Source organism: Chiloscyllium plagiosum, chromosome 3 (assembly GCF_004010195.1).
Source record: "Chiloscyllium plagiosum isolate BGI_BamShark_2017 chromosome 3, ASM401019v2, whole genome shotgun sequence".
NCBI classification, from domain to species: Eukaryota; Metazoa; Chordata; class Chondrichthyes; order Orectolobiformes; family Hemiscylliidae; genus Chiloscyllium; species Chiloscyllium plagiosum.
The window spans coordinates 16145944-16170893 of record NC_057712.1 but is presented as its reverse complement, the minus strand read 5'-3'; the positions used below and the strand labels follow the sequence as shown (position 1 = coordinate 16170893).

The following is a 24950-nucleotide window of genomic DNA, read 5'->3' as shown; positions in this document are numbered from 1 at the left end:
TCAATAAACCACTGTTTTGTTGTTAAAGCAAAATCTTCAGCAATGCATGTTGATGTTTCAACAAAAGAAGTCTTCATTAAGACAAGTAAAAATGTTATTTGACAAGTCAAGTTCCTGACTGGGAACTGGCTTGTCTGGTAAAACCATCTGCTGCGATCGTAATGTCTGTACTACAGTGTAGGAAGATCTATAAACTATTCCCACCATGACTTCTTTCCCTTGTCTTTCCATATCTCAACCCAAACTGATTCTACTGGTTCTGAAGAAGGGTCACTGGATCTGAAACATTAATTTCCCTTCACAGATACTGCCAAATACTGAGTTTGTTCAGCAATTTCTGTTTTTGTTTCTGATTTTCAACATCCACAGTTCTTCTGGTTTTTTTGTTTAGTGATTCTACATCTTGACCTTCTGAACCGAATCATTTCATACTCCTATTTTGATGTTTTGTTTTGCGAACAGAGCTGCCTGTATGTCCTTGCTTACCTGGTTGTACTGCTCGCAAACAAAGCTTTTCACTGTACTTACGTACATGTGACAATAAATCAAATCAAATCAAATACTAACAAATATCTAGTTAACTTATAAAGCTAATACAGTGCTTATATCTCCTGGATCTTGTTTAAGCAACTGCCCCAATTTAGAGAAGGAATTCTGCGAAAATCAGAAACCAATTATGTACCTGCAAACTGAATTAATCCCTTTCCTCCACCATTCTGAATCTTGCTGTTTCTTCCTCCTTCTTGTGGACTGCTCCTTGACATGTGAATGATCAGACCAGTAGTCCTCAATCTTACACTATCACATTGACCAGAAACTGAACTGGGCTGGTCATAAAAATACAATGGCAACAGTAGCAGATCAGAGGCAAGGAATACTGCAACAAGTAACTCCCCAAAGCCTGTCCATCACCGACAGAGCAGAAGTCAGGAATGTGATGGAATACTCTCACATGCCTCAATGAGTACAGCTTAAGAAAAAGTCAAGAAGCATGACACACATCCAGGACGAAGCAGCCAACTTGATTGGTATTAATTCTCTCCACCACTGACACTCAGTTGCAGCAGAGTGTACTGTCTACGATTTTAAGTTGGATTGACGGTAGAAGACAGAGGGTGATGATAGAGGGTTTTTGTTCAGACTGGAGGTCTGTGACCACTGATGTGTTGGGTCCACAGTTGTTTTTCATTTGTATAAATGATTTGGATATGAATACTGGAGGTATGGTTCGTACGTCATTAAAATTGATGGCCTAGTGCACAGTGAAGAAGGTTATCTAAGTACAACGGGATCTTGATCCATTGGAGCAATGGGCTGAGGAGTGGCAGATGGAGTTTAATTCAGATGAATGTGTGACGTTGCATTTTGGTAAGACAAACCAGGGCAGGACTTACACAGTTAATGGTAGGGCACTAGGGAGTGTTGTCAAACAGAGACTTTGGGAGTGTAGTACATAGTTCATTAAGTGGCATCAGAGGTACACAGAGTGATGAAGAAGGCGTTTGGCAAGGTTGTCTTCATTGGTGAGTACAGGAGTTGGGATGCCATGTTACAGCTGTACAAGACATTGGTAAGGCCACATTTGGAGTACTGCTGTTGTCAAACAGAGACTTTGGGAGTGTAGTACATAGTTCGTTAAGTGGCATCAGAGGTACACAGAGTGATGATGAAGGCGTTTGGCAAGGTTGTCTTCATTGGTGAGTACAGGAGTTGGGATGCCATGTTACAGCTGTACAAGACATTGGTAAGGCCACATTTGGAGTACTGCGAATAATTCTATTCACCCTGAAAAGATTTACAGGAGGTTACTGAGACTGGAAATTTGAGTTATAAGGAGAGGCAGGATAGACCAGAACTTTTGTTTTCCTGGAGTGTAGAAAGCTGAGGGGTGACATTATAAAGTTTTATAAAATCATGAAAGGCATATGTAAGGTGAATAAACAAGAACTCTTCCCCAGGGTAAGGGAATCCATAACTAGTGGGCAGAGGTTTAAGGTGAGAGGGGAAAGATTTATAAGGGACCTGATGGGCAACGTTTTCACACAGAGGGTGATGTCTCCATGGACAAAACTTCCAGAGGAAGTGATAGATTCAGGCACAGTTACAACATTTAAAAGACAATTGCACAGATTAGATTAGATTACTTACAGTGTGGAAACAGGCCCTTCAGCCTGATCCATGGATAGGAAAGGTTTAGTGGGGTATGGTTAGAGGTGAAAGAATAAAAGGGAACCTGAGGGCAACTGTTTTACACAGAGGGTGGTATGCATATGGAATGAGCTGCCAGAGGAAGTGGTTGAGGTGGGTACATTAACAACATTTAAAGGGCATTTGGACAATTACACGGATAGGAAAGGATTAGAAGGATATGGGCCAAGTGCGGGGAAATGGGGTAAGTCTGGACGGACATTTTTGTCAGCATGGACCAGTTTGGGCCAAAGAGTCTGCCTCTGTGCTGTAGGATTCTATGGCTATGACTCTATGTGGGCTAAATACAAGAAAGTGGGAATAATTCAGTTTAGGAAATCTTGTTGGCATGTGTGAGGCTGAAGGGCCTATTTCTGTATGACTCTATGACTTTATGACAAGGTGCATTGCAGAAATTCACCAAAGATCCTTAGGCAGCACCTTCCAAACCCATGACCCTTTCCATCTGGAAGGAATAGGACCTTCAAGTTCCCCTCCAAGGCACTCACCACCCTGATTTGGAAATATATCGCTGTTCCTTTGTTGATGCTGGGTCAAAATCCTAGAATTCCCTCCCTAATGGGTCTACCTACAGTATATGGACTTCAGTGGTTCAAGAAGGCAGCTTACCACCATCTTCTGAAGAGCGATGAAGGATGGACAAAAAGTGCTGACCCAGCCAGCGAGGCCCACAGCTCATGAATGAATAAAAAAAATTTCCCTCACTCACTACAATCTCACATTAAATACTTAGTCGAGCAGACTGCTGTGATATTTTGTTCCATGTCTTTGCAAAAATGCCTCTTGTTTTTTACACAAGTGATAATTCCAAAGATCTGAAGTAGCCCATTGCCAGGCTACCTGATTAAGTATGCACCTGTCACTAGCAGCGTAGGCATCTCGTTTATCTGTCTCAAACTGCAAAAGAAATAACAAATTCATGTTAAAATTCAGCACCATGCCAGACTTGACCTTCAAAAGAGATTGATTCTTTAAACAGAGACTTCCTTCACACGCACAATTCCTGAGTTTGGTATTTTGATACAGTGACAAAGCTAAGCTCTGTGTAAATTGACCTGCAGGCTACTTACCATTACTACCAGTTAAATTATGAAGGACATTCCCCTCAGTAACTGGACACCACTAAAATCAGCCCCTTAGAAAGCACCAGTAAATGGCAGAGTTCTGACTTCTGTAGATCAAAGTTGGTGTGATCTTTCTTTCATCAGGTTCACCAGTTTTTCAAGTCTTTGTTGCTTGTCACTCGAAGGTTTATACCAGCAACACAGTAGCCTTTTTTTGAAGTTGTAATCTTGTGTATTGAGAGTTTGTTAAACATTTTTTCAAAAAATCGACAAAGTAAGTTCAAAGTTCTCAAAGGTTCAAGCTTGTGCAGCAATTAGGTGTTAGCAACACGATGGAAGAATAATTGATGGCTGAGCAAAATTGACAACAAACGTGCTACTAATAAATCTCGTCATGCTCTGGTTTAGTGAATTACCTTCTCATTCTGCTCATACATTGGAATTAGAATAAAGAACATCACATCGTACATTGCTCACGTTTGCCAACAAGAGAGGGACATTCCTGGCTTTCAGCTGCCAGGGATCATTCAGCCATTCTCTAATTGAATTGGCTTCTATTTTGGGCAAAGTTTGATTAATGGTTGTGCAATGTGTTGACGCAGTAACTTTACCAGCAATCCATCTAAGAAAAGGGTTAGCCTTTCCACAACCTACTGATCTGAAAATGTGTTGCTGGAAAAGCGCAGCAGGTCAGGCAGCATCCAAGGAACAGGAGAATCGACGTTTCGGGCATAAGCCCTTCTTCAGGAAGAAGGGCTTATGCCCGAAACGTCGATTCTCCTGTTCCTTGGATGCTGCCTGACCTGCTGCGCTTTTCCAGCAACACATTTTCAGCTCTGATCTCCAGCATCTGCAGTCCTCACTTTCTCCACAGCCTACTGATACCATACGACTGTTTGGTTTTAATGAAAGATAAATGGATTTCTTAGATTGAGTGTACAGTCAACACATATAAGCATGCAACACTTTAGAACTAAGTTAACTTTTATTCTCTTGTTCGTAGTGATTTCATTTATTTCTACTGTCCTTAAACTTTAAGTGATTAGACATTTATTGTTTGCTCTTTCCAATTTTTCTGCGATTTGTTTGTATTAAGTGACATTTTGCAATACAACTGTGTGTGTCTGTGTTTATGGATTTCCTGAAAGATCTCATTAATTCTCAGTATTGTTTTCTTATCTCGATTCCAGTGGGGGAATGTTTTCACAGAGTGAACCGTTTCTGGGCCTGGCTGATAGAATCGTGAACTGCAAAGAAATTAAAGAAGCACTGAATGTGTTGACACTCCAAGTTACATCTTTCCCCTACGCCCTTCAAACACAGCAGACCTACATCAGCCCCTATAATGAGATCCATTGGCCATCATCCTGCAACAGTGTAAATTTTACTGAAGTATTCCTAATGTTTAACAATTCAGTGTTGCTACAATGGAGTGATAGTGTGTAAAGGAACTGGCATCCTTTCTGCTAATCCTTAGAATTCTTAGGCTAAAAAGTTAATAAAACAATTGGAAAAAAGAAAATACTTGGTTGCCCCTTCCAATGTTTATTGATGTAAAGCAGGTGCTGAAAATACAACCAGGGGTGAGTGAGGGAAAGATAAGCCAACGCTTTTTATTCATATTGTCATTCAATAAGCAGTTTTGAAAACTGTGGATGAAATCATGATGGGGCATGTTTGTTCTCCCTACAGTGGGATAGCCAATTTATAATAATTAATCACTTGATTGGGGGAATCAAAATGGTTAAAATGATCAAAATGTGCTGTTACTTCTCAAAATTCAAATTCCAACAAAGTGCTAGTTTTTTTGAAAGCGACCTGAAGTGGCAGTAAAAGAGTAACAGATAATAATGGTGAGTGTTGTAAAATCATAGAGTTACACAGCCTGGAAACAGATCCTTCTGTCTAACTCGTCTGCACTGACCAGACATGCCAATCTGACCTAATTACATTTGTCAGCATTTGGCACATATCTCTCTAAACCCTTCCGATTCATATACCCACCTAGGTGTCTTTTAAATGTTGTAATTGTACCAGCCTCCACCACTTCCTTTGGCAGCTCATTCCAGACATGCACCACTCTCTGCATGAAAAAGTTGCCCCTGGGGTTCTTTCAAAATCTTTCCCCTCTCACCTAAAACCTATGCCCTCCAGTTTTGAACTCTCCCATCCTATTCACCCTATCCATGCCCCACATGATTTTATAAACCTCTGTAAGTGCTTTGACCTACTTCACTATTTTGGACTCTTTAGGATTCTTGCCTGCACACTGATTAATGAACTGAAAACATGAGCAATCCCTATGTATAATCTTAGCCAGTGTTTCTTCTGTAAGCAGACTCTGTATTTCCTCTCTCCCAAGGGGAATGTGGGCATTTGAAGGATTGACCCTGATCCAGAATGTATTACAAGGAGAATTGCAGATAACAGCCACATTTAACATAATTTATATCATCACACTAAATCTTTAAATCATCAGATACTCAAGAAATCCATGTCCAAATACACCAAGACCTGGACAATATCTAGACTTGGACTGATAGGTGGCAAATAAGTTAGCAGCACACAATTACCAGGCAATGACCATTTCCAGTAAGAGAGAATCTTACCATAGCCCCTTGGCCATTCAATGCATTAACATTGTTGAATACCCCATTAACAACATCCTGTGGCCTACCATTGACCAGAAGCTAAATTGAATTAACCATTTGAATATTGTAGTTCCAAGATTAGTTAAAAAACTAGGAATCCTGCAATGAATAACTCACCTCTAGATTCCTCAAAGTCTGTCTGCAATCAATAAGACAAAGGTCCTTAAACAGCCCCTTCCAAACCTATGGCCACTATCACCGAGAAAGATAAGAGCAGCAGAGACCATCCTGACTTTGAAATGTATTGCCGTCACTTAAATGTTGCTGCTTTCAAAGCACTGGAAGTCCATCTCTAATGGCACTATGGGTCTACCTACAATAAACATGCTGTAGCAGTTCAAGAAGGCAGTCCACCCTCAACTTCTCATCAGGCAACTAGGGGCAGGCAATCAATAATGATACAGCTAGCAACATCCACATTCCAGAAATAATTAATTAAAAACATTGTAAGAAACATTTTTACATAATTTTCTTTTTCTTAATGGGACATGAAGTTCCAAGTCAAAACATTATGCTTCTCAAACCTACTCTGTACTGATAACATTCGCTTACAAATGTAGTCTTGTCTTCACTTTGCCTTTGAAACTGCACTCCATTATAGCATTATGTTATGTGCCTGTGTGTGGAGCAGTCCTTTGTAAGAAAACTTAACATAACTATCAGTTTTTTGAGGAATTAATCTCTTGTAAATAACTGCAGTTTGAAATAGGAAAAGATTTTGGACTGATACTTCTTCTTTGGACAAGGGGTCTCAGTCCCACTTGCTTTGTTATAAACAATTGCTTTCTTGTTAGCGACCCCTCAATGGAAATTGGAAAATTGTTTTACTGTTGACACTATGTGATACCATTATCACGTATTTAAAATTGTCTGATGGGAAAAAAGATGACCTTCTCTTGTACTATATTCGTTACTTGTGTAAACGTTTAAAAATCCAAATCCAGGGATCTTAGAAGAAAGAAGTAGGATATGAGCTGCATACCTGTTAATGAAGAAACACTGCAGTCCCTTACCTGCAACCCACGCCATCCTCCCTGCCTTCCACCTGTCTCCGATCAGATGCTTTGAGGCTTTCTGTGCGGCGACCTCTCCACCCACTGCTGGTTGAATACCAGATTTGGTGAGACGCACCACTTAAAGGGCATCAATTGCTTACTTAAGAGCCTCAGTTAGGTTCTAAGCAAGAGACTGTCCGTAAGTGTTCCGACCCTCCTTTAGTTGTGTGCAGGCGGGAAGCAGGATGGGGGCTTCCCTTCTCTACATCCTTTCCCCCTACCTCCAAATTCACCACCAAGATGGTGGAGATTTCAATTCCAAATGTTAAGTTTTACATCTAAGAGTTCAGCACTATGTTTAATCTTTCGGGGAATACATTGCATTTGATTAACATTGCTCTCCTTTATTCTGTTCTTTCACATCATTAGGAAGTGAACTTGTACCATGAAAATAATAAGTACTTCGGACTCTCAGACTTCATTGATTCCACCTACTCAGGACACAAACTTCCATTGTTGAGATATGACAGTTCTTTTGAAGCAATGGTTACTGCAGTGGAGGAAAGGTAGGTGATTGATGTAGAAATGACATGGCTAGCTTTGATGCCAGAAGTGAGATCAGTCTAATGTAACTGATTTGACACTGAAAAGCTAGTACTGAGAGATATTTCAGATCAGTGAAACAAGACTAATTCTGCTCCCATTCATTGTATTACATATTTCCTGCCTTTTCCAACAACCGATTTTATTCCAAACGTTTGGCTGCCCGTCCTTAAATCTCTTTTATTGAAACAGAATACGCAACTGCTCAGTCAACATTTGTGGAAAAACCACATTAATGTTTTGGGTCAATTATGTTTCATTGGAGTTTTCAATATGGGCTACGACGAGGTGGTAGGTGGAGCACAGTCAGATTGGAGTGTTCAGTGTGTGTTGTCCCACTGGCTTCAATCTCACAGGACATTTTGTCTCCATTTGTATTTTTGGAAATTGAGACACTTTAAAAATGGTTATAAAAAAAATTGTGGCTTCTAATTATTCATTTGAAGTATGGTGCCAATTATAGGCAAAATTAAAGGAGGGGAGTTAGAAGTGTTATTTCTTTTTAGAAATAAGAACAATAAGATGCAAATGGTTTCTAGTAAAATGTCTTCAAAGGAAATGATAAGTTTAAGCCCATCCTTAACCTTCTTTTCACTCAATTATTAAAATAACAAAGAGTATAATAATCCACATGAACTAACTGTTTGTAAGTGACCTCCACCCTGCTGTTACTCTGTCTAACTGAAAGCTGAAACATTTGAGTCACCACCAGCTCCCTTGAACAATTCAAACCATTGTATGGAATTATAATTCCAACCTCTAGTGCCTTTTTCTCCAGTCCATTTATGCCATCGTTTTAACTGGATATTCATTTAAACATTACTCAAGCTTCAACTATATCTGGCAAAGTAGCTTGAATTCCGACCTGGCCAACTAACCTTTTACTATGAACTGCACTGAGTCCTTTTTTAAAATTGTTACAGTACCATCTAATGGTCATACTTAAGAAAAACAGTAAGGAGACAATATCTGAATGATTTAATTATTAGGGAAAGATAACTACTTTGGCTGTTGTTTTCTGTCCTTGCTTTGTCATTTCTGATTCTTCTGTTCCCTGTCATGTTCTCTGACTTTGGTTTTCTCTCACCACCAATCCCATTAATCATAATTCTCTTGGTGCATGTGAATTAATCATTATGTGAGCATGATTTATTCGTACAGTTGCACGTATCAGAATAGATAGGGTGAGACTTTGCTGCTTTTGTTCCAGATGATTCAGAAACCCTTTAACCAGTTCAAAAACGTATTCCCAACAATCCAATCTGATTTCATCCACTTCCAAAACGAATGGAGCAAGAAACTGATGGAGAGGTAGCACTAGATGGAAGAAGTTGAGACTGTCTCCCCTCGAGAGAAGAGACTGAGAGGAGATTTGATACAGGTTTTTAAAACCATGAGTGGGCTGGATAGATTAGAAAGGGAGATGCTATTCCTGCTTATATAGGAACAAGAACAGGAGGGCATTATTTATAATGATATACAAACGAGCCAAGGTTGATGTGAGAAAAAACTTTTTCAAGTAGTGAGTCCATCGAGTAGTGAATGCACTGCCTGAAAATGTAGTGGAGGCAGGTTTAATTGAGGCATTCAGGAGGGCCTTGGATAATTATTTGGATAGAAATTGATATGGGGAAAAGACAGGAGATTGGTGCTATATAATAAAACCAGTGTAGGCATGATGGGTAAAGTGTGCTGTAATGAATGTGATTCTGTGAAAATAACCGTTCATGATCTTGTAAGAAGCAACATAAAAATAGTGTCTGTATGACAGCAATAAAATCTAACACTTTTTAAAAACTCCGTGCAAATTACAAATCAAATCATTTTAAATTCTGCATCAACCCTAACATTAAATGTAACCCGAGTATGAATGCACGTAACTTTAACTTTGTTGAGAGCTTTTTTTCTGATGTTCTTTTTACTTGTTCTTATTTTTGGCTTCAGGTTTCCCAAGATGCACAGTGCTGTGATCTGGACATACATCTTAATTCAGCATTACTCAGCAGCCATGATGGTAACTGCAGGGCACTCACAGATGAAGAACTATTCTTCTGTGGAAACTCTAGAAATAGTTCAGAGTCTTACAAACTCTACAAGAAACTGTCCAAACAACCATGGCTACATGGTTTTGCTCAGGATTCCCTCCATTTCGCTTGCTGCACTGGCATATGAGCGATTGTGTCAGGTTAGACACCGCCTGGGTCTGCAGCACAGATTTGAAATCATCCTTGGGACTCCAAACACGAAAATAAACATTAGCCAGCACTTTCTGACACAACTGAAGGTAACTACTGCTTTACATTTACTATTGTTCCATCTTAAACGAGATCTGGATTTTGGAAGAACTCCTTTTTCTTAGCTATTGTAAGGTGTAGTGTCATAAATTGGGCGTTAAATTGTGACGAGATCAGTTTTATTTGACATGACTCTCAACCAGGTGGCCTAACAATGAGGTGAGAGGGGAAAGATTTAAAAGGGACCTAAAGGGTAACATTTTCACGCAGAGGATGGTGCGTGTATGGAATAAGCTGCCAGAGGAAATGGTGGAGGCTGGTACAATTACAGCATTTAAAAGGCGTTCTGGATGGGTATATGAATAGGAAGGGTTTAGAGGGATATGGGCCAAGTGCTGGCAACTGGGACTAGGTCAGATTGGGATGTCTGGTTGGTGTGGATGAGTTGGGCCAAATGGTCTGTGTCTGTGCTCTATAACTCTAATTGCTTTTATTCTTGAACTGTTCTGCTAGTGCCAATGAACTAACTTAATTCAATCCAATAGCTGTGGATGTTCCTATTCCTATTCTTCCCCAATTGCCAGAAATATGTCTGTCCTTCTGTTGATGTTCCTACTTATGAATCTAAAGTATCACAAGTGAAGGTTATCACTTGCTATTGTGAAGTCATAACTACAGTTGTTAATGTAACCGCTGTAAAGCAGAATCATCAGACATCTTATGTCTCAATGGAAATACTATCTGATCCTTGGTTAAAATATTAATTCATCTTGATTACATTTAGTTTCTGGAAAAGCACAGCAGGTCAGGCAGCATCTGAGGAGTTGGAGCAGTTTCCTGCTCCTCGGAAGCTCCCTGATCTCCGCCTCCCCGGAAGCTCCCTGATCTCCGACTCCCCGGAAGCTCCCTGATCTCGGCTCCCCAGAAGCTGCCTGATCTCCGGCTCCCCGGAAGCTCCCTGATCTCCGGCTCCCCGGAAGCTCCCTGATCTCTGCCTCCCCGGAAGCTCCCTGATCTCCGACTCCCCGGAAGCTCCCTGATCTTGGCTCCCCGGAAGCTGCCTGATCTCCGGCTCCCCGGAAGCTGCCTGATCTCCGGCTCCCCGGAAGCTCCCTGATCTTGGCTCCCCGGAGCTCCCTGATCTCCGCCTCCCCGGAAGCTCCCTGATCTCCGACTCCCCGGAAGCTCCCTGATCTCGGCTCCCCGGAAGCTGCCTGATCTCCGGCTCCCCGGAAGCTCCCTGATCTCCGACTCCCCGGAAGCTCTCTGATCTCCGCCTCTCTGGAAGCTCCCTGATCTCGGCTCCCCGGAAGCTCCCTGATCTCCGACTCCCGGAAGCTCCCTGATCTTGGCTCCCCGGAAGCTCCCTGATCTCCGGCTCCCCGGAAGCTCCCTGATCTCCGCCTCCCCGGAAGCTCCCTGATCTCCGCCTCTCTGGAAGCTCCCTGATCTCGGCTCCCCGGAAGCTCCCTGATCTCCGACTCCCCGGAAGCTCCCTGATCTCCGACTCCCCGGAAGCTCCCTGATCTCGGCTCCCCGGAAGCTCCCTGATCTCCGCCTCCCCGGAAGCTCCCTGATCTCCGACTCCTCAGAAGCTCCCTGATCTCGGCTCCCCGGAAGCTCTCTGATCTCCTGCTCCTCGGATCCTCCTGATCTCCTGCTCCCTGGAAGTTCCCTCATCTCTGGCTCCCCGAAAGCTCTCTGATCTTCTGATCCTTGGTTCCTCCTAATCTCCTGTTCCTCGGAAGCTGCCTGATCTCCTGCTCCTCGGATGCTGCATGATCTGCTGTGCTTTTCCAGCACCACATTCTCGACTCTGATCTCCAGCATCTGCAATCCTCACTTTCTCCTACATTTAGTGTCTGGTTGCTTTCTAACATAATCTGGTTACCTAATCTTTAGAATATTGATTTCCATCGACCAATATCTTCCAGTATGTGGCTGTGGGGGTGGGGAGGGCAGTGGAATGTGAAGTGTTTGCAAAAAAAAAAGTATCTTTTGTTTCAGACTGGATCTCTATATCAGATACTGTTCTGAAGGTAGACCATGTTAAAACGTCTGTTTTGTAAACTGCACTGTTTCACACTAAGTTGACTGTACAAAACACAGATTATGGTGAAAGACATGATACAACCAGCACAACTTGCATTTGTATATTATCACAAAAAGTACAAGGCATGTAGATATTGTATCCCGATGAGTCGTGTCTTCCAACAAGACCAAAAGTGTAATCTCTGTAACCTGTCCTGCCACCTCAGACAATAGTTTGTTACATTTGCAGCATTATGCTGCTTAATTGCTCCTGACACATCACAGAAGGTACTGAACACTCGTCCCAAAATGTTACATGCCTCTTGAGGATTGTATGCATCGTATAATATTGTCGAGTTGGGAAAGAATCCCGTGTCATGATTTGTATTGCCCCCCTCCCGCCCCCACCCCCCCATACCAGTTTAATTTGGATTCAGTTTTGAGTATTTTGCCCAAGTGTTAGAAGACTATTTCTGCCTGCCAAGTCCCAGTTTATTGCAAATGATATGAGGGAGGGCGGAAAGATAAAATGATAGAACTACAGCACAGTGAAACCTACCAGGATTTATACTAATTTTACAACAAATGGATTATTGCAGACTTGGAATGTTACCTGTTTTCCCATTGTACCTTACAGACAATAGGTTACATATTGTTGTCTCTTTGTCTAACGTATGAACGATTAACATTGACATAAGAAAAGAAACACTCAATCCACCACTGTAAGAAAAAAATTCACTACTTCTACCACCAGCGTAATGTGGGTGCAGTGTGTAACATGTGCAAGGTGCACTACAGTAATCTTTAAAGACTCCTTCTCTAACCTTCAGTCTCTATCACTTTGAAGAGCAAGAAAAGCACATGCAGACAGACAGCAGCACATGCAAGATCCCCTGCACTTCACACACCACCCTTCTCTGGAAATTTATCAATACTTGTTCACTGTCGCTAGGTCAAAATCCTGAAATTCCTTACTTGACAGCACTATGCAAATATATACATGTACCACATGGGTTAGAAGTATTTTAACAGACAGCTCATCACTAATTTGAATGCAAATAGAGGTGGAAAGCAAGTGCTGTACTTGCTAGAGATGCTGGCATTCCATCAGCAATATTTTTTAGAAGTTCTGTTTTTTTCACATGTCATGGTATTTGTGATCATTGCATCGATAAGCTTTACATAGATTCAGAATTTCAAAGTTGAACAATTCCTGATGCAATTAATACAGAATTACTTCCTTCCATGTTACATTCACCACAGAGCACTAATGGAAAACTTTCATATATTCCCTGGCTCACTTCACTCCCTCACTAAATAAAATTGTTTGTGCGTTTCAGAAAGCAGATAAAAGGTTTGGATAAAATGTGTGATATTTTGTCCTATCTGAAGTTTAAAAAGAAAAATCTTACCACAGAGGTTTTGAGGCTTGAATGAAAACAAGACTCTGAGTGGAATATTATAGGGACATGAATGATGTGGACCATGGTCAGATAGATGGCAGAATGAGCTGAGAAATCTGGCAAGGCCCCACTTCGACATTGAAAGCAGCTCACTGCATCTTTAATGCATGCATCTGTTTCATGGAAGATGAGGTTTCTCTCCAGGCACCAGTAATCTCCAATTAAAGGAGATTACAGCTTGTTATATGCCTCATTAATGCTGAAACTCACACAACACCAGGTTATCGTCCAACAGGTTTATGTGGAAGTACAAGCATTCAGATCGCTGCTCCATAGGACTATGTCCTATGATCCACTAGCTATCTGATGAAGGAGCAGCGCTTCAAAAGCTTGACTTCCAAATAAACCTGTTGGACTATAACCTGGTGTTGTGTGACTCTTAACTTTGTCCATCCCAGTCCAACACTGGCACCTCCACATCATTATTAATGCTGTAACTTGCCTCACTAATGTTCACTTTCCCATCTTAACCAACACACCAAGCAAAGTAGGTGTCAACAATTCTCAACATGGAAGTCCGAGGATGCACTTGGTTACTTCAGCTTACTGCTTCCTCCAAAGCTCCTCTATGTTACATACTGAGCACCAACATCTCCGAGCATGCTCATGGGAGTGCCCCCCTGCCCCCCCAAAACAATCTCAGGCATTGATATTTGACATATGCCGGCCTCTAAGAACCCTCCTGATAGATCTCCAATGCGCCTACAGCCTATTTCTGTGCTTCAGCTTGGACTGGACTGACAATTATCATTGTAATACTACAGCAAGGACACTGTGGATTTAGAGACTTGTACCCAGCCCATGAATTGGACCTGGCTGCACCTTCAGGCTGTTCACTTTGCTGTGGTCGCACTCACTCACTCTGGGCAACCTGGACTCCTCACCCTGAGGAGAAAGTGAGGACTGCAGATGCTGGAGATCACATTCCTGATGAAGGGCTTATGTCCGAAACTTTGACTCTCCTGCTACTCGGATACCTGACCTGCTGTGCTTTTCCAGCGCCACACTTTTCGACTTAGTGCAACCCTGCCTTACCTTGCCTTCTTACACTTTATCCCCGCAGCCAGAGTTACCAGTCTCACAGTGCTTCTGTATTGCTGTTCTGTTTAGTGCAGTCGTTAAGAAAGCAACCTTGCTTGGTTGTCAGCAGTCCTCAGTCAAGTCAAGGGAGAGAGGCTTCGATCAAGGAGTAAGTTAAAGGCAACTTCCAATGCCAGTTCGGGGGTTTGAATATGGTTAGAGCTGAAAATGTGTTGGTGGAAAAGCGCAGCAGGTCAGGCAGCATCCAAGAAGCAGGAGAATCGATGTTTCGGGCATGAGCCCTTCAGGACCTCCTGAAGAAGGGCTTATGCCCGAAACGTTGACTCTCCTGCTCCTTGGATGCTGCCTGACCTGCTGCGCTTTTCCAGCAACACATTTTCAGCTCTGATCTCCAGCATCTGCAGTCCTCACTTTCTCCTTTGAATATGGTTTAATCAAGCCACTGAAGCAGTCAGAGTCAAGATCCTTTCCATATTAACTGTGAGGAGCTCTACGCCAGGCCCTCATTCCTGATGAAGGGCTTATACTCAAAACATTAATTCTCCTGCTCCTCGGATGCTGCCTGACTGACTGTGCTTTTCCAGCACCACAGTTTTTGACTCTGATCTCCAGTATCTGCATTCCTCACTTTCTCCAGGCTGTCCACTGGCCATCTTGATTCTTTCTGCCTTATAAGGGGTTGTTTTCCTCCTGGAATGAGAGAGAGAAAGAGAGAGAGAGAGAGGCAGAACTTATAGGAGATGAAAGTGAGCGGCACAGCTAGGATTTTTAGTGCCAGTGGGGAGATTACTCGAGCGAGAGAGTAGACAGCACAGAGGGCATGCAGGGAGTTAGTGGTGGCAGAGGGTTGGGGTGGCTAACCTCAAAACAGGGAAGATGGCAATAATGAGAGTGGTCGAGCATGAGCCTTGTTGGGAGGTGGATACGGTAGCCTAGATAGAGTGAGTGTGAGATATCAGATAGAAGATAGTGGCACTTACTCTTGTGGAGTGAGAAGGTCATTGACCTTCTTCCTACGTGGCTGAGCCTTCCTCCAGTTGAGGCTGCACTGATCTGGCTGGCAGCCTTGGACCAGATTGGCCTCCTCTGTAGCAATGGCTTCCTCTGGTGGCTCTGTGTAAAGAGGACATTCTGCTTATGTACTTCCCCATCCGACAAGGCCCCTAGGCCTTTACCTGCAAAGTAGGACACCAAATTTCCCTTGTTTGGGTCAAATATCAGGAACCATGCAGGGCAGCATCAGAACTCAGTGCTTGACTTAGTGCACAATCAGCTTTTAGGAATGGCACGGTGCCATGTGCATCCTGGGATATCCCAGCAGTGGCGACAAGTTGTTCTGGGTACCTTGATAGGTAGAATGGGGATTGATTTGGAAATGAGAGTTGCCATAAGGGCGAATAGGTTGTGAACGAATCAAAAATAGAAATTGCTCTGAAAACTTAGCAGCTCTAACAGCATTTGTGGAGAGAAAACAGAGTTAACAGTCGTGTTCTGAAGAAGGATCATTGGACCCGAAACATCGAATCTGCTTTTTGTCCACAGAAGATGCCAGACCTGCTGAGTTTTCCCAGCAAATATTTGTTTCTGATTTCCAGTGTCTGCAGTTCTTTGGCTTTTTAATCCATTGCTAAAAAGGTGAGTTTGGTAAGATACAGCGAGAATGACCACTGGACATCACAGTGAAAATCCATCGAAGTTAAGCTCAACAAAACTTGCACTTATTGGAAGATATGTCAGATTCAGCCCACATCACTCAATTCCTTCATGCTGCTTTCCCATTGTTTTATTACTGTGATGTAAGTACAACACTGGATTCCAAGAGGACGTCCAATCCTATTGGCTGTCTCTGTTTTATTTCTCATTGCTAATTCCCCTAACCTACGCTATCATTCTTCTTCTCTCTTACTGTGCACTATTCTTTTGCTCTGAGGAATTTTGTAAGTCCATCCTTTGCCTGAAGAGAAAGGGTTGAATTTTCAAAGCCATTTCAGCGTGGGAGAATAACTGATTCAACCATTAAATTCGGGCACATGCCAACAGTGGTATACTTACTGCCAATTAATCCTCCCACCAACGTTTAGGTCTGTGAAGTGGGAGATGCCTCCTATCCAGGACCCCATGACCAGCTTTCCCCCAACTTGTCCAAGATGTTCCCTACACCCAACTCTCACTGGAGACTGACATCCTGGCCCCAGCAAAATCCCTGACTCAAATGTCGAGGCCCATCACTGAGTCCCACCTTCTTGGCATACCAGCAGTAGCCACTACCATTGCTTACCACTGTCACAGCTGCCAATGAGCAGCTTTCTAAGCAGCACTTCCTCCTGGAGGTCCCACCTCTTACTGAAGGGTTGTCACATGAGAAATGAAGGTGGAGGGACAGTAGGGTAAGTGGAGGTCAGCTGGCCCACAACATGTACATATACATGTGGGGAACCTGCCCTCAGTGCAAAGTACAGCCCATAATCCGTGGTAGCTCAGAAACTTTCATCGTATTGCCCTTATATCAATAATTTCTAAAGCCATGAAAGTTCTTGTAAATTCAAATTATCCGGCTCCTGATAGGTTGTGACCGAGTTTAGGATTGTCAGTATATTTTTCTGGATGTCATACCATTGTTGATTTTCCTAGCAATGACATGCAGCTCTTTGTTTAATATTACACTGAACCTCATCAAAGGCTTTGACATGGTCTGGCCCTGTACATAAAGTTGTCATTGCAACTTTACCCCTTAGGACAGTTCTGCTGTAACCCAACAGTTGTGTTCCTCTGCAATCGTGCGCTATAGAAAATTGTGCTGTAGATGATTGCTAATAGAAAATCACTATTCCCATTCAGTAGAAAGTTTGTGGTATCCAAACAACATCCACAATTCGTCAATCACATTATAGCCAATTTGCGCTGACGAAACACATGTTGTAGCAGCATGACTTGTAATTTCAAAATTGTGTCATATGCTGTAATACACTCCTGAGCTGTGAAACGTGGTCTCTCCTTAATGATAAAACACACGCAACATCAGGTTATAATCCAACAGGATTGTTTGGAAGTACAAGCTTTTGGAGTACTGCTCCGTTGTCAGGTAGCTAGTAGTGAACTGTCTGACAAAGAAGCAGTGCTCCGAAAGCTAGTGCTTCCAAATAAACCTATTGGACTATAACCTGGTGTTGCATTTTTAACTTTGTCCACCCCAGTCCAACACTAGCACCTCTGCATCTCCCTAATGCCTTTGTGCTTTCTTCATTTGTTCTCTCCAGATCCCTTGCACTAAAGCTATAATTGTTCCAGGTGCTTTGTTTATTCCCATTGTATTTATTTGGTTCTGTCCAAGCTTAAAACTGTTTTTACCCATTGATATTATTGTGATTTCCTCTATGTTAGTACACATAAAAGATGCCACAGGGAGTCTGCTATCTGGAAGTTTATTAACAAATGACCACGTACACTAATGTAACATCTCGGACTGCGTATACAGTCTGGGTTATATGCTGATTTCTACTACTGTTACAATGTGGAACGACATTGCCAGAACCAACAGGCTATTAAATACTGGTAACTGACCACCAATGGCTAACTGAAAGCAACACAGACGTTGTTCATTGTAAAAGCCTGTGGTTTTTTTGACTTGGTTAATGCATTTTAAAAATGTTTGTTCTTTTGTAGAAACCTTTACAATTACCGATCAGAATAGCCAACAAAAATAAATTGGTATGTATCTTGTTTTGAAAGATTTGGCAAAAGATAGAGGATCCTGATTGGAAGCCTGAAACCTACTTGGATCTGGAAGACCTACCGTGCATACTTATCTTATCTGGTGCCGATCCTTATGGAGAATCCTTTCCACGGTAAGCAACGTTTTTTTTTAAAAGAAGATTTGATTATTATTACCTGCTAAAACTTCTCTCTAGAGCAGTAAAGATATAGCCAAACATTGGAAGTTATTCCAAATGACCATGTTTGTAAGTGTTTTGTTGGCTGCTTGTTATTTTGCGAAAAGATAACTATCCATCGGGGTGGGAACTGAGGAACATGCAAATGAGTTGAAAGTTGGTAGTCTTTCCACGCTTGAGCTATAGTCTGACAAGGAGGAAGTGAGGACTGCAGATGCTGGAGATCAGAGTCGAGAGTGTAGAGCTGGAAAAGCACAGCAGGCCAGGCAACATCCGAGGAGCAGGAGAATCCCAACTATAGTCTGACTCTTTGGGTTCCAAATTTACTGAGTTAGTTCACCAAAAACCTGTGAGCACCCTATTTATAACTTGTGTTGAATTCAAAGGAAAGGCATCCTTTTGCAATCCATTTGAATGTTTGGCTAGCATGCTCTGCTTATGTTTTGACCTGAAAATAGCCACTAACCATCTGCCAGGCAAAAGTGAGGACTGCAGATGCTGGAGATTAGAGTCGAGAGTGTTGTGCTGGAAAAACACAGCAGGTCAGCTTTTCCAGCACCACACTCTTGACACCAACCATGTACCACTACCAATGGGATCAGTTGTAAGGAATGAGCTTGGTGAGTAGTTATTATGTAAGCCACAAGTTCTCTTTGAGGTAGCTTGTTGGTTACATTTAGCGAGAAGGAAAACGTTTGGGAAATGATTATTAACAATGTACTATGCAAGACCTTAAATCTTGTTTGTACAGGGAAAAAAAGTAATTCAAATAACGTTGACTAGACTACCATCCGAAATAGAGGATGAATCTGGAATAGTCTCATGAGGAATGATTGAACAGGCAAGCTTTGTATCCCCTGACGTTTTGGAAGGCTAACAGATGGCTTAATTGACGTGCAAGGTCCAAAATGGTCTAGACAAGATAGATGTGTTGGAGGGGCTGCTTCCTCTTGTGAGAGAATCCAAAACTGGGCGAGACACTGTTTCAGATTAAAGGGTCATCAAATTAAAACAGAGATAAGGAGAAATTTTTCTTAGAGGTTTATGATTCTTTGGAAATCTCTTTCTCAAAGGGCAGTGGAAGTAATGTCTTTGAGTAATTTTAAGGCAGAGGTCAAGAGCTTCTTTATAAACAAATGGAGGGAGTCGATCAAAAGTAGATGGGAATGTGAGATTAAGCTTGTAAGCAGATCAGCCATGATCTTATAGGATGATTGATCAGATACAAGGGACTGAGTGGCCTACTTCTGCTACCAATATGCCTGAGCGTATATGTAGCTGTTCAATTTGAGCCAAATTTTAACATTTCAAATGAGGCCTACTGGTTAGCACTGTTGCCTCACAGCGCCAAAGACACCGGTTTGATTCCAGTCTCGGGCGACAGTCTGTGTGGCGTTTAAGCATTCTCTCTGTCTGCATGAGTTTCCTCCGGTTTCCTTCCACAGCCCTCAGATGTAGCAAAGTAAATCTTAGCAGGACTTAAACACTTAATGGTAAGGTCCTAAGGAGTGTTACTGAACAAAGAAACCTTGGAGTGCAGGTTCATAGCTCCATGAAAGTAGAATTGTAGGTAGATAGGATAGTGAAGAAGGTGTTTGGTATGCTTTCCTTTATTGGTCAGAGTACTGAATACAGAAGTTGTGAGGTCATGTTGCGGCTGTACTGTACATTGCTTAGGCACTATCGGAAGGATATTGTGAAACTTGAAAGGGTTCAGAAAAGATTTTAAAGGATGTTACCAAGGTTTGAGGATTTGAGCTATAGGGAGAGGCTGAACAGGCTGGGGCTGTTTTCCCTGGAGTGTCGGAGGCTGAGGGGTGACCTTATAGAGGTTTATAAAATCATGAGGGGCATGGAGAGGATAAATAAAGTCTTTTCCCTGGAATCGGGGAGACCAGAACTAGAGGTCATAGGTTTTGAGTGAGAGGGAAAGATGTAAAAGAGACCTAAGGGGCAACTTTTTCATGCAGAGGGTGGTACGTTTATGGAATGAGCTGCCAGAGGAAGTGGTGGAGGCTGGTACAGTTGGAACATTTAAAAAGCATCTGGATGGGTATATGAATAGGAAGGGTTTGGAGGGATATGGGCCGGGCGCTGGCAGGTGGGACGAGATTGAGTTGGGATATCTGGTCGGCATGGACGATTTGGATCGGAAGGTCTGTTTCTGAGCTGTCCATCTCTATGACTGTCTGACTCTATGTGCTGGTTAGGTAGATTGGCCATGCTGAATTGCCCAAAGTGTGCAAGCTAGACAGGTTAACTATGGTTAATGAGGGGTTATAGGGGTAGGTGGGATGCTCTTCAAAGGGTCAGTGCACACTTAGGAATTCTGTGATTGAGTTTGGTTTTAGTTGAGCTGCCTCATCTTTTAAACAAAGATGTCTTCAAGCAGACAATAAACAACTTAAAAAAAAACACAAAGCTATTCTCGCAAATCATTTTTGAACTGTTGAGATAAAAGCATTGGGAATAATAACAAATTCATCAGGAATTTCTTGTAAAAACTCTCAGCATTCCTTTCTGGCAGTTACATTGTTTTTTTAAAATCCAAAATGCAGCTGCCAACACTGTAGTTTTGCAAGGGTCCGATGGCAGCTGAGATATGGATTTATTTCTGATTCTCTGCAGCAGTTTGGTAAAATTACTTCCCTGGCCACTTAACAGGACAGTTAAGAGTCAGTCACATTGTTGCAGTGATAATTCCTTCTTGAAAAGATGTGGAGATGTTATGAATATCTCAAGTTCATTAATTCGAGCTCTTTATTCTTGAAATATCAATGTAATGTTTAAAATGACAATATGAAGAATGTTTGTAAGATCCCAGGTGCTCTATTCTCACTAGCATAGCCTTCTTGCGAAGAAATTGTGAGAATTTAATCTGCATTGCAAGAGAGAAATAACATTCCCACTCATTGCTGTGCAAATTGCTGTGAAGATGATGGTTAAAATTTTAAATGACTTCATCATTGGCAAAGCACATATAGAAGTCAAGCCACAGATCCTCACTCTGTTCCCTCTAACCATTTTTAGACTTAAAATGATTGTAACCCAATCAAGTCACAATGTTGTTCTTACCTTTGTTAAATTTACCATTTTAATTTATGTTTCACCATTTCCGGTCCAAGAAAGCCTGGCTAACTTATGTAATTGATGAGAAACATGTCAGAATAGTCACAGTCAGAAATTTGGCCCATTGTGTCTCTAACTCAGCTACCCCTTCCTCTGACCCTTTCTTTGTAATCTTGGGGCTGATGCAATTCTCTTTTGAAAACCACAGTTGAATCTGCCTTCATCAATTGGATAAGTAACACATTCCAGCTCCTAACCACTGACTGCATAAAATTCAGCTTCATGTCAATGTTGGCTGTTTGCCGATCACTTTAAATCCATGACCTCTGGTTTTCAACCCTTCTGCGATGAAAATAATTTGTGTCTACCAACTTTGAATGGACCCCTTGAGATTTGATATCAATTCCTAACATCTTCTGTAAGGAATACAATTTGATGTTCTCCAATATATCCACAACCAATGTCATACACCCCAAGAGACATTGCCTTCGGTCTTTTCTGTGTCTTCTCTTAAACCTTCAAATCGTTCCTAAAGTGTAGCGTTCTGAATTTGATTTTCAGCTTAGACTGAATCATTGTTTTGTAAAGATTTACCATTACTTCCTTGCTTTGTACTCTGTGCCTCCATGTATAGGTAAGATCGTGCCCTCAATTGTTATTGCTTTGCTGATGTGGGCATCTAATTGGGTATGGGGGTGTTGGGTAGGGGGTGGATGGCCCTACCATCTTCAAACCCTATTAAGTCCAGGGCAGTTAATGCACACGTAAGGGCCACATCCCACAGCCATGTATTAATCTAATCGAAGCATTGCCATTCCAAGATCAGGGTTTCCTGCTACTTCAATACCCACTTTGTGCCACCTGTCAGCAGAATGGGGAAAATCCTGCTGAGAACCACCACCCACCCTTATTGTAGACCCTGCCCTCTGAATCCCCATTCCTAATGAAGGACTCCTGCCCAAAACGTCAATTCTCCTGCTCCTCGGATGCTGCATGACCTGCTTTTCCAGCACCACACATTCTCGAAAATTAAAAATCACACAACGCCAGGTTATAGTCCTACAGGTTTGTTTGGAGACACCAGCTTTCGAAGCACTGCTTCTTCATCAGGTGGTTGTGGAGCAGAATCATATGACACAGAATTTATATCAACAGGATTGCTGTGTCATTAGAATGTAATATTAAACAAATTTAGTTTGAGTCTTTCATCTTTTAGAGTGATCGTGTTAGTTTCAGTCCCTTCATATGTAAATCCCAGAACTTTTTTAAAGTTACATTCTCAAGATAGCTTTTAGCAATAAGTGCCATCTCAGCTCAGGTAATGTATTGAAGGTCTGAAATTAAAATCTGTCTGTGTGGGTTTGAGTGTGGGGGGTGTATGTGTGAGCATATGAGAGACAACTTTTGTATGAGAGAGGGTGTGTGTGTGTGTGTGTGAGAGACAGTGCAGTCGGGTCGCCTGTAGTGTGACATGAACCCAAGGTCCTCGCCTTGGGTTCAGGCCATCCTCATAGGTACCAAACTTGGCTATCAGCCTCTGCTCGGCCACTTTACATTGTTGCCTATTCTGAAGTCCGCCTTAGAGGATGGTCACCCGAGGGTCTGAGGCCGAATGTCCCTGACCACTGACTACTGTCTGACTGGGAGGGAACAGCCCCATCTTGTGATTATTGTGCGGTGTCCACTCATGCCATAAATGCTGTCGGATGCGAATCCTATCAGATCGAGTGGATCAGTTGGAGAAACAGATAGAAGCGATGAGGAATTTGCAACAGCAACAGTATGTGATGGATGGCAATTATAGGAAGGAGGGAAGTCTCAGATACAGTCACATAGATGGGTTAACTCCAGGAAGGGTAAGAGAAGTAGGCAGCTAGTGCAGGAGACTTTTGTGGATATACCCATTTCAAACAGGTATGCTGTTTTGGAAAATGTAGGGGGTGATAGATTCTCAGGGGAACATAGCAGGAACAGCCAAGTTTCTGGTATTGAGACTGGCTCTAATGCAACGAGGGGTACGTCGGCTTCAAAGAGATCAATTGTGTTAGGGGATTCTGTAATCAGAGGTACAGACAGACGTGTTGTTTCCCTGGTGCCAGGATGGTGTGTTGTTTCCCTGGTGCCAGGATCAAGGATGTCTCAGAGAGGGTGCAGAATGTTCTCACGGGGAAAAGGAGCCAGCAGGAGGTCATTGTCCACATTGGAACCAATGACATTGGAAGGGAAAAGGTTGAGACTCTGAAGGGAGATTACAGAGAGTTCGGCAGAAATTTAAAAAGGAGGTCCTCAAGGGTAGTAATATCTGGATTACTCCCAGTGCTATGAGCTAGTGAGGGCAGGAATAGGAGGATAGAGCAGATGAATGCATGGCTGAGGAGCTGGTGTATGGGAGAAGGATTCACATTTTTGGATCATTGGAATCTCTTTTGGGGTAGAAGTGACCTGTACAAGAAGGACGTATTGCACCTAAATTGGAAGGGGACTAATATACTGGCAGGGAAATTTGCTGGAACTGCTCGGGAGGATTTAAACTAGTAAGGTAGGGGGTGGGTGGGACCCAGGGAGATAGTGAGGAAAGAGATCGATCTGAGACGGGTACAGTTGAGAATAGAAGTGAGTCAAACAGTCAGGGCAGGCAGGAACAAGGTAGGACTAATAAATTAAACTGCATTTATTTCAATGCAAGGGGCCTAACAGGGAAGGCAGATGAACTCAGGGCATGGTTAGGAACATGGGACTGGGATATCACAACAATTACAGAAACATGGCTCAGGATGGGCAGGACTGGCAGCTTAATGTTCCAGGATACAAATGCGACAGGAAAGATAGAAAGGGAGCAAAAGAGGAGGGCGAGTGGCATTTTTGATAAGACAGCTGTGCTGAGGGAGGATATTCCCGGAAATACATCCAGGGAAGTTATTTGGGTGGAACTGACAAATAAAAAAAGGGATGATCACCTTATTGGGATTGTATTATAGATCCGCGAATAGTCAGAGGGAAATTGAGAAACAAACTTGTAAGGAGATCTCAGCTATCTGTAAGAATAATAGGGTAGTTATGGTAGGGGATTTTAACTTTCCAAACATTGACTGGGACTACCATAGTGTTAAAGGTTTAGATGGAGAGGAATTTCTTAAGTGTGTACAAGATAATTTTCTGATTCAGTATGTGGATGTATCTACTAGAGAAAGTACAAAACTTGACCTACTTTTGGGAAATAAGACAGGGCAGGTGACTGAGGTGTCAGTGGGGGAGCACTTTGGGGCCAGCGACCACAATTCTATTCGTTTTAAAATAATGATGGAAAAGGATAGACCAGATCTAAAAGTTGAAGTTCTAAATTGGAGAAAGGCCGATTTTGATGGTGTTAGGCAAGGACTTTAGAAAGCTGATTGGAGGCAGATGTTTGCAGGTAAAGGGTCGGCTGGAAAATGGGAAGCCTTCAGAAATGAGATAACAAGAATCCAGAGAAAGTATACTCCCGTCAGTGTGAAAGGGAAGGCTGGAAGATGTAGGGAATGCTGGATGACTAAAGAAATTGAAGGTTTGGTTAAGAAAAAGAAGGAATCACATGTCAGGTATAGACAGGATAGATCGAGTGAATCCTTAGAAGAGTATAAAGGCAGTAGGAGTATACTTAAGAGAGAAATCAGGAGGGCAAAACGGGGACATGAGATAGCTTTGGCAAATAGAATTAAGGA

At 42.3% G+C, this 24950-nt stretch overlaps 1 protein-coding gene across 8 annotated transcripts in view; it reads left to right on the top strand.

Annotated features, from left to right (window-relative positions):
- greb1 (growth regulating estrogen receptor binding 1) overlaps positions 1 to 24950 on the top strand; it is a 331296-nt gene that overhangs the window by 232334 nt on the left and 74012 nt on the right. For all 8 annotated transcript variants that reach the window (XM_043677647.1, XM_043677663.1, XM_043677619.1 and 5 more), the window contains 4 exons: positions 4463 to 4649; positions 7348 to 7484; positions 9466 to 9805; positions 18020 to 18135. In XM_043677647.1, coding sequence (XP_043533582.1) covers positions 4463 to 4649; positions 7348 to 7484; positions 9466 to 9805; positions 18020 to 18135 — 780 coding nt within the window. The remainder of the gene's footprint in view (positions 1 to 4462; positions 4650 to 7347; positions 7485 to 9465; positions 9806 to 18019; positions 18136 to 24950) is intronic.